This window comes from Moschus berezovskii, chromosome 18, assembly GCF_049115385.1.
Source record: "Moschus berezovskii isolate FMDL1 chromosome 18, NW_MosBer_1.0, whole genome shotgun sequence".
NCBI lineage: Eukaryota > Metazoa > Chordata > Mammalia > Artiodactyla > Moschidae > Moschus > Moschus berezovskii.
The window spans coordinates 63,688,013-63,701,935 of record NC_142477.1 but is presented as its reverse complement, the minus strand read 5'-3'; the positions used below and the strand labels follow the sequence as shown (position 1 = coordinate 63,701,935).

At 37.5% G+C, this 13,923-nt stretch overlaps 1 protein-coding gene and 1 pseudogene across 1 annotated transcript in view; both read left to right on the top strand.

The window, feature by feature from the left end:
* ADAMTS6 (ADAM metallopeptidase with thrombospondin type 1 motif 6) overlaps positions 1–13,923 on the top strand; it is a 304,548-nt gene that overhangs the window by 14,442 nt on the left and 276,183 nt on the right. Inside the window, exon 4 of the mRNA XM_055421989.2 lies at positions 7,203–7,371. Coding sequence (XP_055277964.2) covers positions 7,203–7,371 — 169 coding nt within the window. The remainder of the gene's footprint in view (positions 1–7,202; positions 7,372–13,923) is intronic.
* Positions 10,093–10,299, top strand: LOC148774999 (large ribosomal subunit protein eL38 pseudogene; annotated as a pseudogene).

Sequence of the window (13,923 nt, the reverse complement as noted above, 5' to 3'; positions counted from 1 at the left end):
TAGGAGTAGTAGATTGGGGGTTTTATATATCATAATTTCACATGTTGAACTTGAGATACTATATAGAATGCTAGATATGCAAGCCTGGAGTTCAGCAGAGAGATGTGAGTTGTGAACTTATTTTGGGAGTCATCTATCTATTTGTCTGTGTCTGTATCTATCTATATATATGGCATTTAAAGCCAGGAGGTAATATGAACTTGCTTTAGAGACTATATATGGAATAAATTAGAGGTCTAAGGACTGAGCCTATGGGTGCCCCAAGAGTTTAGGGAGATCAGAAAGATGTGGAGGGCACATCTAAGAACAGTGGAGCAAGAAGGCTGAAGAAAAACCAGACAAATATCCTAAAAGCTAATACAGGGAAATATTTAAAGGGAAAAATGCTGCTGAGTCAAAATAAAAGTACATCATGAGGAATGCTGGGCTGGAGGAAGCACAAGCTGGAATCAAGATTGCCGAGAGAAATATCAATAACCTCAGATATGCAGATGACACCACCCTTATGGCAGAAAGTGAAGAGGAACTAAAAAGCCTCTTGATGAAAGTGAAAGAAGAGAGGGAAAAAGTTGGCTTGAAGCTCAACATTTAGAAAACTAAGATCATGGCATCTGGTCCCATCACTTCATGGGAAATAGATGGGGAAACAGTGGCAGACTTTATCTTTTGGGGCTCCAAAATCACTGTGGATGCTGATTGCAGCCATGAAATTAAAAGACGCTTACTCCTTGAAAGGAAAGTTATGACCAACCTAGATAGCATATTAAAAAGCAGAGACATTACTTTGCCAACCAAGGTCCGTCTAGTCAAGGCTATGGTTTTTCCAGTGGTCATACATGGATATGAGAGTTGGACTGCGAAGAAAACTGATCACCGAAGAATTGATGCTTTTGAACTGTGGTGCTGGAGAAGACTCTTGAGAGTCCCTTGGACTGCAAGGAGATCCAACCAGTCCATTCTAAAGGAGATCAATCCTGGGTGTTCATTGGAAGGACTGATGCTAAAGCTGAAACTCCAATACTGTGGCTACCTCATGTGACGAGTTGACTCACTGGAAAAGACTCTGATGCTGGGAGGGATTGGGGGCAGGAGGAGAAGGGGACGACAGAGAATGAGGTGGCTGGATGGCATCACCAACTAGATGGACATGAGTTTGAGTGACCTCCGGGAGTTGGTGATGGACAGGGAGGCCTGGCGTGCTGTGATTCATGGGGTCGCAAAGAGTCGGACATGACTAAGTGATTGAATTGAACTGAAAGACTAAGACTAATAATTGAATTTATCAATGGCTTCTCTCCTAGACCTCCAGAGGGATTCAGGGCACATACACAAATACAAATATTAAGAACCAACGATATAAGAAAATACTGAAGTCAACAATTATTCAGGAATGGTATTGCAGTGAGTGACAATGATCCAGAAGCTAAGGTCTTTGAGGAGTGATCAAAGTGACTTTGGGTCAGTAGTTGGCAACTACTACTTGCAGAGGGAAAAGGTGATGGTATGGGATTTGAAGGGTATGGAATTTATTTTTATTTTTTTTTTGAGAACAGGCCAATAATTGCTTAGAAATGGCATTGAGTACAAGAAATCTTAACCCTCCCTCCAGGTCCAATAGGAGGCATGTAGGGGAGAAAGTAGCCTCCATTCCAGAAAATTACAGGGAAGGAAAAATGTTATTTAGGGAGATTCAGGCTTTTGTTTGAACATGATGAAAAGAACATTCACAGATGAGGCAGAGGGTATATATCAATTATATGTAATTGACGTTCAGTTTGAGAGGGTATAGTCGCAGTGTTTTAAATGGTGAAGGGGGAAGTAGAAGATGAGATCACAAAATGTGATGTGCCCCATACGGGGAATGGAATCCAGGGAATGAGTCTTGGGGTTTTTGGAGGGACTGGCATTCAGGGAAAGGAGGACTCCATCATCTGACCTCCGGCACATAATCCTTTCCCCTTACCCTCCCTCTATCCACAGAGCTCCTTCTCATATACGGTGTACATGCTTCTATCCTGTTGTCTCTACATTTGCCATTCCCACTGTCTGGCTCTTTCCTAAGATATCTGGCATACTCCTTCACTTTATTCAGGTTTCTGTTCAAATGCCATCTTATAGAGGACGTTCCTGACCATCCTAAATAGTTTGTGTAATTCTCTCTGTCCTCTGATTACTTTTTGTCCTCTTACTGCTTTATTTCTCTTCCGACGTATATTGCTACCTGATTGATCATTTATTTATATAATGAATGAATGACTTTTTTTCTAGTTCTTCCCTAAAGAATATAAGTTTCTGAAAGGGCTAAAACTCTTTTTACACTTTTGTACTCCTACCACCTAGAACAGTACCTGTCATGTGATAGGCTCTCGAAATATACTTTTTAAATAAATAGATGAAGTTAGAAGCAACCCTCAGAGACTAAGGGAATTATAATATAGTGACTAAGAGTTCAGCCTCCAAAGATAGTTGAATGAATTTGTTACTGAACTTTGCTCAATATAATTTTCTTATCTGCCAAATAGTAGTACCTACTTTATAGAGATATTAAGATTAAATGGGATAATGTGCATAAACATTTTACAGACTACCTAACACATCAGATCTCTGGATTTTCTTCCAGGACCTTTACCTCCTTGATATTAGAGATTTTATTTACCGGGTTTCTGACTATTTTTCTCCAGCAGCCTGAGCTTCTTGTTTTTGACATCTGCCCACAGTTCAGCATCTACCGTAGACCCTGCTTCCTATACTTCATGCTTATCAAAATGTCTTATATAAGTCCTCCCTTCTTCATGCTCCCTCTTTTCTTCAGGAGACTTGCTCAGTTTGTTATTGCTTTGTTAATCTTCTTGGTAAAGTAATTCATAGTCAATATTAGGGTTTGTTAGTGGCCTATTCTGTTATTCCTGTTAGTTGTTATTATTTACTCGCAAAGTTGTGTCTGATTCTTTTGCAACTCCATGGAATATAGAGGGCCAGTCTCCTCTATTCATGAGATTTCCCAGGTAAGAATACTGGAGTTGGTTGCCATTTCCTTCTTCATGAGTTCTTCCCAACCCAAGGATTGAACCCACATCTCTTACATTGGTAGGCAGATTTTTTACCACTGAGCCACCAGGGAAGCATTCCTGTCAGAATTTCTATTTAATTTAGGGACTAATATCCTTTAGTAAAGCCAACGATAGTTAAAATAATGTGAAGTGACTAGGCTGCTTTTTTGTTTTTTTTTGCATTCTTTTTTTTTATTGTTGTTCAGTCACAAGTTGTGTCCGACTCTGTGATCCTCATGGTTTGCAGCACACCATGCTCCCCTGTCCTTCACTATTTCTTGAAGTTTGCTCAAATTCGTATCCATTGAATTAGTGATGCTATCTAGCCATCTCATTCTCTGCTACCCTCTTCTCCTTCTGCCCTCAATCTTTCCTAGCATCAGGGTGTTTCCCAATGAGTAGGCTTTTCATATCAGGTGGCCAAAGTATTAGAGCTTCAGCTTCAGCATCAGTCCTTCCAATGAACATTCACGGTTGATTTCCTTTAGGATTGACTGGTTTTATCTCCTTACAGTCCAAGGGACTCTTAAGAGTCTTCTCAAGCACAATTTGAAAGCATCAGATCTTATTTATGGTCCAACTCACATCCATACATGACTACTGGAAAAACCATAGCTTTGACTATATGGACCTTTGTCGGCAAAGTGATGTCTCTGTTTTTAATATGCTGTCTACGTTTGTCATAGCTTTCCTTACAAGGAACCAAGTGCCTTTTAATTTCATGACTGTAGTCACTGTCTGCAGTGATTTTGGAACCCAAGAAAATAAAATCTGTCACTGTTTCCACTATTCCCCTTCTATTTGCCATGAAACGATGGGACTGGATGCCATGATGTTTGTTTTTGAATGTTGAGTTTTAAGCCAGCTTTTTCACTTGCCTCTCCTCTTTCACCCTCATTGAGGGGCTCTTTAGTTCATCTTCACTCTCTGCCATTAGCGTGGTATCATCTGCATATCTGATGTTGTTGATATTTTTCCTGGCAATCTTGATTCCAGCTTGTGAGTCTGACATGCAGTACTCTGCATAGAAGTTAAATAAGCAGGCTGACAGTATACAACCTTGATGTACTCGTTTCCCAATTTGGAACCAGTCCATTGTTCCATGTCTGGTTCTAACTGTTGCTTCTTGACCTGCATACAGATTTCTCGGAAGACAGGTAAGATAGTCTGGTATTCCTGTCTCTTTAAAAATTTCCACAGTTTGTTATGATCCACACAGTTAAAAGCTTCAGTGTAGTCAATAAGGCAAAAGTAGATATTTTTCTGGAATTCCCTTGTGTTTTCAATGATCTAACAAATGTTGCCAATTTAATCTTTGGTTTCTCTGTCTTTTCTAAACCTAGTTTGTACATCTGGAAGTTCTTAGTTCACATGCTCCTGAAGCCTAGCTTGAAGAATTTTGAGTGTAACCTTGCTAGTATGTAAAATGAGTGCAGTTGTATGATAGTTTGAACATTCTTTTGTCATTGTCCTTCTTTGGGACTGGAATGAAAACTGACCATTTCCAGTCCTGTGGCCACTGCTGAGTTTTCCAGATTTGCTGGCATATTGAGTGAAGCATTATTAACAGCATCATCTTTTAAGATTTGAAATAGCTCAGCTGGAATCCCGTCACCTGTACTATCTTTGTTTGTAGTAATGCTTCTTAAGGCCCATTTAACTTCACACTCCAGGTTATCTGGCTCTAGTTGAGTGACCACACAATCATGATTATCTGGGTCATTAAGATCTTTTTTTGTTTAGTTATTCTGTGTATTCTTGCCATCTCTTCTTAACCTGTTCTGCTTTTGTTAGGTCCTTACCATTTCTGTCCTTTGTCATGCCCATCCTTGCATGAAATGCTCCTTTGTTGTCTCCAGGTTTTTTGAAGAGATCTCTAGTCTTTCTCATTCTGTTTTCCTCTATTTCTTTGCATTGTTCCTTTAAGAAGGCCTTCTTATCTCTCCTTGCTATTCTCTGAAACTGCATTCAGTTGGGTATATCTTTCCCTTTCTCACTTGCTTTTTGCTTCTCTTCTTTAACTCATTTCTTTTAGCTCATTTTGTGTAGGTGACAGCCAACCTCTGATTATGTCTTATTTTTCTCTTCAAGCATGTGGTCAGTCAGTCAGTCAGTTTAGTTGCTCAGTCGTGTCCGACTCTCCGTGACCCCATGAATCACAGCACACCAGGCCTCCCTGTCCATCACCAACTCCCGGAGTACACTCAAACTCATGTCCACAGAGTCGGTGATGCCATCCAGCCATCTCATTCTCCGTCGTCCCCTTCTCCTCCCGCCCCCATCCTTTCCCAGCATCAGAGTCTTTTCCAGTGAGTCAACTCATCGCATGAGGTGGCCAAAGTATTGCAGTTTCAGCTTTAGCATCAGTCCCTCCAATGAACATCCAGGATTGATCTCCCTTAGAATGGACTGGTTGGATCTCCTTGCATGTGGTACTTAGCATGAATTTCCCTAAACAGAATCATAGAGGTTTAGATTCAAAGGGATCTTAGAGATTATCTGCACCAGAGGTTTTCAGCTTTTTTCTTTTCCTTTTTAAAGCAGCAAAATTCTTTTCTCAAATGAAATGTTATGTGGAAACTTAATATATAGATTAATAAAAGCACAGCTGATTCCTAAGCCTAGCATTCCAAGCCATGTATGTAGGTCTCCCTTTGTTGTCTGTGACAATCTCCTGAAGGCACTTCCATGGAACCCTTAGGGCTCCCTAGAGTTCTGTTTTAAAAGCACTAATTTACAGCAACCCTTTCATTTTTCCAGTTGAGGAAATACGCTCAGAGTTTGTGTTTTATCCAATGTTACAGGGTAAATTAGTTGGATTAAGAACAGTCCTTACATGTGCCATTCTTAGGAAAACACTGGTAGACAAAGCTGGAAGTTCTTATTTCTGATGAAGATAACTTGCTATCTCATTTCTTTTAATCAGCTTTTTTTTTTTTTTGCTATATATACGACATATGGAACACTTTCTTTGCCTGTAACTGATACAAGAAACCATTTTCCAGAGTTTAAGAGATGGGGATTGGAGGGATAAGAAGTGGCCCAGTCTCTGTTTAAGAGAGAAAATAGTATGCTTGGGAAAAGAAAACATGGAGTTGAAAAGTTAAAAATTGATTCAAGACTTGAGATGTAGCAATGCAGTGTTGAGTTAATTAAATATAAATGATACCAATAGTAAGCTCTCTTGGAGTTCAGAAGAGCGTGAAGCTACTCCAGTTGGACTCAAAGATGTTTTAAAGAGGAATGATGACTGAGCTAAGTAGGACTTGGCTAAGTAAACAGATGTAAGGCAATATAATATTGCAAATAAGAGCAGAGCTTTGTGTGACCGCCAGCTCCTTCACTTACCTCTGTCTGATACTGGACAGGTTCTTAACCTCTGAATCTAGTACTTCATCTGCAAAATGGAGATGTATGGCATGTATATGAATTAAGGATATATATATTGGTGTAACATAGAGCTTTAAATGTGAGAAGTGTATCATAATACAAGATTATTTCTCCAGTTTATGTGTCTAGACTGGACAGCTTTCTATGAGGTCACTTAGGGACCCAAGTTCTTTTTTGGCTTCCACTTTTCCTAGGTTTTCTCTCAGAGAGAGTGGAGAATTCCAGTGGAGACACTCTTAGGGGCTTGGCCTGAAAGTCGTATATGCTCTGCCTATTTTCTGTTGGTCACAATTAGACTATAAAGCTGTACCTAAGCACATATGATTTAGTTAAGTTGTGTGCACAATTTGGAAAAGAAATAAGTCTTAGTGAACATACAGACCTGGAGAAGGAAATGGCAACTCACTCTACTATTCTTGCCTGGAAAATCTGACGGACAGAGGAGGCTGACAGGCTATAGTCCATGGGGTTGCAAAGAGTCAGACACAACTGAGTGACGAGCATCCACCAAACGAACATACAGAGATCTCTACTACTTCATATTGTTATTGGGAAGATTGGAGGGAATAATTTATGTTTTATGCTTAGTACAAGGCAAAGCATGTAAAGGTATTTAAGCATCCTTTTTAAAGAATAGCAAAATTCATGTGTTTTAGCCTCCTTTTTGGAGAGGTATCACCTTATTTTTGACTCTTGGTGATAGTAGTAATTAATATTTAAAGTGATTCTTCTTGTTAAAATCTTTGCTTCTTTTTCTTTTAGCATGGTGTTATTGCTACAGAAGATGAAGAATATTTTATTGAACCATTAAAGAATACCACAGAGGATTCCAAACATTTTAGCTATGAAAATGGCCATCCTCATGTCATTTACAAAAAGTCTACCCTTCAGCAAAGGCATCTATATGATCACTCTCATTGTGGTGTCTCAGGTGAGTGTGTGGCTTTTAGAAAGTATAGTCTTGTATTGCCACTTACTTCTGGCACATATGGTAAGATTATTAATAAAAAAATAGGAATTTGAGTAATTGGAATGATAATATCCAGAGTCTACTTAAAAGATGTCACCTGTCAATAATTTCAAGTCAATTTTGGAAGTTCTTTAAGAAGCCTATAAAATACAAGTCTGTGTAAAAGTTGGTATTTTTTTTCTCTGAAAGTGTTAGTTGCTCAGTCATGTCCATCTCTTTGCAACCCCATGGACTGTAGCCCATCAGGCTTCTCTGTCCATGGAATTCTCCAGGTAAGAGAACTGGAGTGAGTAGCCATCCCCTTCTCCAGGGGATCTTCCTGACTCAGGGATTGAACCCTTGGTCTCCTGCATTGCAGGCGGATTCTTAACTGTCTGAGCCACTAGGGCAACCTGTTTCTTTGAAGGGGAAACCTTATTTTATCCAGGTAATAGTTACAGCTTTCATGCACAGGTGTTCTGTAGCACTCTTTGCTGTTTGGTTTGCCTGATATAAGAATCTAAACACTTGAATAAAACTTGAAGATTCTTAAAGGTAGTATTCAAAGATAGTGTTAGTTCAGGTACTATGGAGATACATAAGAGAGACAACAAACCTAGACTTAAGTGGTTAAAGAAGGCTTCACGGAGGAAGTGAATTTTAAGCTGAGGGAGTAATGGATAGAGTGTTCTGTATAAAAGGAATAACATTTACAAAGGTTCTGAACCAAAAGAGAAGACATCACATTCCTGAAACTGACAGTTGATGTAACTGGATATTAGAATATGGATTGGAGAGAAGGGGTGAGATTCATAGTGGTTTGGGGTGAGTGGTTGTGAGAGGTGAAACTGTAAGAAGTAGCCCGGTCACAAAGGACTTGTAAACTTTGTTGAAGAGTTTGTTTATCTTCAGTGTACTGATATCCCACTGAAAGTGAAAATCAGATGATTAGATTTGGATTTTAAAAAGCTTACTCTGGCAGCCTTATGGAGAGTGATTTGGGCAGAAGAGAAAGACTAGAGGTAAGGGGTTAGGAGGCTATTTAGTCTAAAGATTAGGAACTTAAAGAAATAGAGGATATAGTATAATATACTAGAAAGAACATGGGCTATGGCATATTTGTGGACAAATTACCCAACCTTCTGACTGCTCCTCTCAGCAAACATTAGTTACTCAGTGCAGTGGCAGCAGCCATCATTGTTACTGGGATGACCTTTGAGACACTGTATTAAAAAAAAGAGTAGATTTATTCCATGTGGTTCTGGTAGCTGGAAGTAGGAGCAGAATATTTCAGAGACAGCTTTCAGCTTAATACAAAGAGTTCACCAACCAGTAAATTTAGTAAAATATGGAATGTGTTCAACAGGTAGATTTGTAAAAGTGGAATAGTTTACCTTGTGAGTTAGTGAATGCATCACCCTCTGTTTCTTCTCTGTATCCTTCATAGGCTCTTTTTCTTCTGCTTCAAGTACAAGTGTTCTTTGAAGTTCTTTCCTCAGCTTACTGTTCTCATTCTCCATACTCTCTTCCTGAGTGATTTCTGAGGCTTTTAATTGTGGGAGATTCTTATTCTTCAAGAATAATTGGTCCTAAAAAAGATCACTTAAAGTGAATCTACCCGAGAGATGAAATACAACATCATAGTAAATAATGAAAAAAAGTTTGATTTGTCTTTGGATTAAATAATGAAACTAAACAGTATGGAAATCTTTCATTTATCTTATAGTTAACAAAATTTAGGCTATAAGTGACAACCTTATATAAATTCTTTAAAAAGCAGGATTCAAATATTTAGCTGTTTATTGTGATATAATTTTCCCACCGCTTTTTCCTTAACATGACATTCTCCACGTCATGATTGTAAAGATCACCTTTGCAAAAACATTTAAAGATTTCATATTCTGAAAAGTATCTCTTAACTATTTAAGATTCAGATTATCGACTTTTGCAGTGCCTATTTTGTTACTAATTGGTATTTACCAAGAAGATTCTTATTTTTCAATGGTTTAGACATGAATCAGGCAATTCTATTTTTATCATCATCTTAAAATTCTGTCCTCTTGGAATAAGATTTTTATATTCTACAATCTCTTTCCCTAGATTACGGAAATTGTTTCGTAAATGGTCTTTGCTTTTAATGCATCCTTTCATTAGCCATTTGTGCTACCTCTAAACACTGGTCCATTTAGTTTGACCCTCATTATCTCTTGCTTAGACCATTGTAATGAGTTTCTGTCTAGTCTTCCTATCTCCAGGTTTGTCCATTTCTGTCTTTTGTCAGGTTTGTCTCCTAATTCTGGCTTACACGCCTTCCCACTCTGATCCCGATATTGGGAATATAGTAGTACTAGTGGTTTCCTAGATTCCATGGATATGTCACTAGATATTATTGGGGAAAAAAGCATTTTATATTTAATAAGTTTGAGAAATGTCTGGTTAAGAACTACTGATTTTAATTTTGATACTAGTTCAATGGTATAGTTCAGTATAGTAAAGTGAGATGTGCATTTACAGGTATACACTGCCTATTATCAGGAATTCAAGTTTATGTTAAAATATATAAAAGCTGTTGACAGTGGGTATATTTATCTCAAAAAACACGAATTTTCCAATTCTAGTTAGATTTACTGTTGATTAAAACACTTTTTATGGAGCTCAAAGTGAGTCTCTCGTGTCTAGCCCCACTCCCTGCGCTTCATCACCATGCCTCACCAAATTTAGGAAATCAAGGACTTTCTGCCCACAGCCAGGTGAAGGGACACGAGATCTGTCAAGATCAAGAAAAATAAGGATAATACAAAGTTTAAAGTTTGATGCAGCAGATACCTTTACACCTTCATCTTCACAGACAAGGAGAAGGCAAAGAAGCGGTCCTTGCCCCTAGGTTTGACAGTGAAGGCGTTAAAGTGAACCATACACATTAATTTGAACTGCATTAAATTTTTAAAAATTAAAAAGAAAACTTTTTATGAAAGAAATGTCTGTTCTTTGTAGAAATTTTAGAAAATACAGGATAAAAAGAAAAAAGAGAAGTTGTTCTTATACCACTACCCAGAGATAACTGAATGTTCTTATAGTCTATTCACACAGACATGTCTTTATACCTACATTATCTACTCATATATATTATTAAATAAATATTCATTTGTCATGCATGCACAAGACTGTTCTCAGTGCCGGGATGCAGCAACAGATAAAGCAGAAGTTTGTACTTCCTGGAATCTTATATTCTAGTGAGGAGAGAGTTACTCAGTTGTGTCCGACTCTTTGCCACTCCACGGACTGTAGCCCACCAAGCTCTTTGTCCATGTAATTCTTCAGGCAAGAATACTGGAGTGGGTTGCTATTTCCTTCTCCAGAGGATGTTCTCCACTCAGGATTCAAAGCTAGGTCTCCTGAATTACAGGCAGACTCTTGACCATCTGAGTCACCAGGGAAGCCCAGTGAGGAGAGACAGTTACTAAACGAGCATTTAAATAAATAACTACACGGCCAACCATCAAGAAGTAGTGAGTAATGAAAAATAAAGCAGGTCAATGAGATAATTTTGCATGGCTGTATATATTAAAAATGTTTTAATATTGATCAAAAACTTAAAATTCTATTTTAGATGACGAAGAGATCTAGTATTTGGTTTTGGGGGTAAAGTTCTTCATTGTACAATATATGTTTGTGGAAGAATGTTTTCTTTAACATTCTGTACTCAATCCAGGATTGAATTGAGCAAGCCACATGTAATGAATATCATTTGAAAAACTACTTATCTCTGTTTTGAAACAAAACAAGTCAGTTATGTATTCTACTTCACACTAAAAAGGATGTTAATTACAGATCATTAAACTTAATGTTAAGCAGTCAATTGACAATTGTAAAATGTAGATAATGTTTTGTAATGATCTAATCACACTGGAAAAGACTCTGATGCTGGGAGGGATTGGGGGCGGGAGGAGATGGGGACAACAGAGAATGAGATGGCTGGATGGCATCACTGACTCGATGGACATGAGTTTGAGTGAACTCCAGGAGTTGGTGATGGACAGGGAGGCCTGGCGTGCTGTGATTCATGGGGTCCCAAAGAGTTGGACACGACTGAGCGACTGAACTGAACTGAACTGAATCACATGGGAGAGATTTTAATTTAATCTTTAAATTTTATTCTTTCAGAATACATGCATGTTTATTACATGTATTTATCAGACTACAAATCTTTTGAGTGTCAGGATTACATTTTTTCATTTATGAATGTCCATCAAGGACATTGTGAATATATATTTCTGATGGAGCAGTAACCAAGCAAACTAACATTTAAAAATCCTAAAAGCTGAAAGCTGGGAAAATGATAATAAAAACAGTTAGCTTATACTAAACACTATAAAATGAGAAACACTATTGCTAATGTTTATTTCGCCCAATTATGTCTAATTCTTTATATAATACTTTAAATGAAAATACGGAGAAACTGAATGAGAAGTGAAAATGATTAATGGAAATTCTATCCTGTATTTAGACCTTTAAGCTGTCCAGACAGACGAAGAAGAAAACTAAGCATGATTTGAATGTATGAGTGGTTTCATGATCACAAAAGACTGAGCAAGAGAAATTGGGAGTAATATTAATGCAGAAAAGATTTTGGCTCTCTCATATCGATATTACCACAAACCCAAATGGCTTAAGCAATATACATTTATTATCTTGCAATTTCTGTGGACCAGAGGTTTGTGTATGGATAGGTTATTTATTTAGCCTCAATCAGGGCTGAGTTCTCATCCAGAGTTTTCACTGGGGAAGAATTCACTTCCTCACTTCCATAGTTGTTGGCAGCTTTCAGTTCCTTGCTGTTATAAGACTGAAAGCTTTAGTTTTGGCTTGTTGTCTGCCAGAGTCCACCTGCAGTGCCTCAGCATGTACAGTTTACCAGCTTGGTTGGTTCCTTCCTGTAAGTCAGCAAGGGAACAACTGTAGTAGGAGAGATGCTACAATATTATATAACATAGCTATGTAGGCATGTTCATGTTTCTGTTGGAAGCTAGTCACAGTTCCAGCTCATACTCAATGGAGGAGATGAGGATACAGGAGTTTATGGGAACTAGTGTCTGCCACAATGGTCATAGAGGAATACTTACTGTCTTGGGGATATGCTACTGAATTAAGAAGTAGAATGTTTCTGTCTTTCTTGACCTTTTGATCTAGGAATAGACACTCATTTAATTTATTTGACTTTCAGAGTATTTGACTGATGCTTCCTGTGGTTATTTCTCTTATTTCTTAAAATTTATAACTTCTCTCAAAGTCATTTTTTAAAGAGAAAAGCTGAAAACAGAGAGTAATGCCACTGCTTTTTATCAAGTAGATTATACAGATTACTCTAATTTTTCCTCACTAAATTTATCACTAAGTGATGGTTAGAAAGATTTCCTGTTCAGTCTAACGATCTGAAAGTGGGGCATATAGGGACTTCCCTGGTGGTCCAGCTGTTAAGAATCTGCGTTTCTAAAGCAGAGGACACAGGTTTAATCCCTGGTTGGGGAACTAAGATTTCACATGCTGTGAGGCAACTAAAGCCTCAGTGAAGACCCAGCACAGCCAAAATAATAATAAAAAAAAAGAATGAATCTATAGTTAAAAGTCTTCCCTTAAAAAAAAAGAAAATGTGTACAATGGATCTGTACTTGCTCAAGTTTACTAATTGAAGATGAATATAAGTTAGGCAACTGTTTACAAATGCTATAGTACTAAAAGGTTTCCTCTGTGCTGAAGGACCAAATATCTAGAAATCAAAAGAAAAGCTACAATCCACGCTGAAATCTGGTTTAAAGTGAGTCATGTTGGAATCATTGTCTTTCAACTTTGATTCTAATCCCATTTACCTCTAGAGTTTGGAAAAGGAATATATTGGATACTTTGTCAGGATAGAGTTCTAGACTATGAAACTAAATGGAAAAGATAATACATATCTTTTTGGAACTGAGATTTCTAGAGCATTTGTTGTTGTTCAGTCACTAAATCATATCTGACTCTTTGCGACCCCATGAACTGCAGCACACCAGGCTTCCCTGTCTTTCACTATCTCCCTGAGTTTTCTCAAACTCATGTCCATTGAGTCAGGGTCTTTATCTAGAGCAGTAAAATTGCTCTAATTTAAAATAGTTTAATAAAAGCATCTATTTTAAAATAAATGCTTGCTAAGCATTTTAGGAATAGATTGTTGCAATATTAATATTCTTCATCAGAACTGTCTTAGACTGTTTAGAAAGTTAATGTTAATAGTTGATTTTTAAACAGCTTGAAATGATGTATTAAAGTATAGATTTTAAATATAAAAGTATTATGACATAATCACTCACTGGAAAAATGTGAACTGATTATTTGAAGATTCCTTTTTTAAAGTTAACTATTAGATTTATTTTGTTTTCATGAACAGTTTAATGTTATTAATTTTTTCAGGTGATTATTTTGAAAAATTTGAAGAATTAAATTTTTTCACTACTGCATTTCTTCATCCCCTTCCCTCACTTTGAAAAATCTTAATATGTT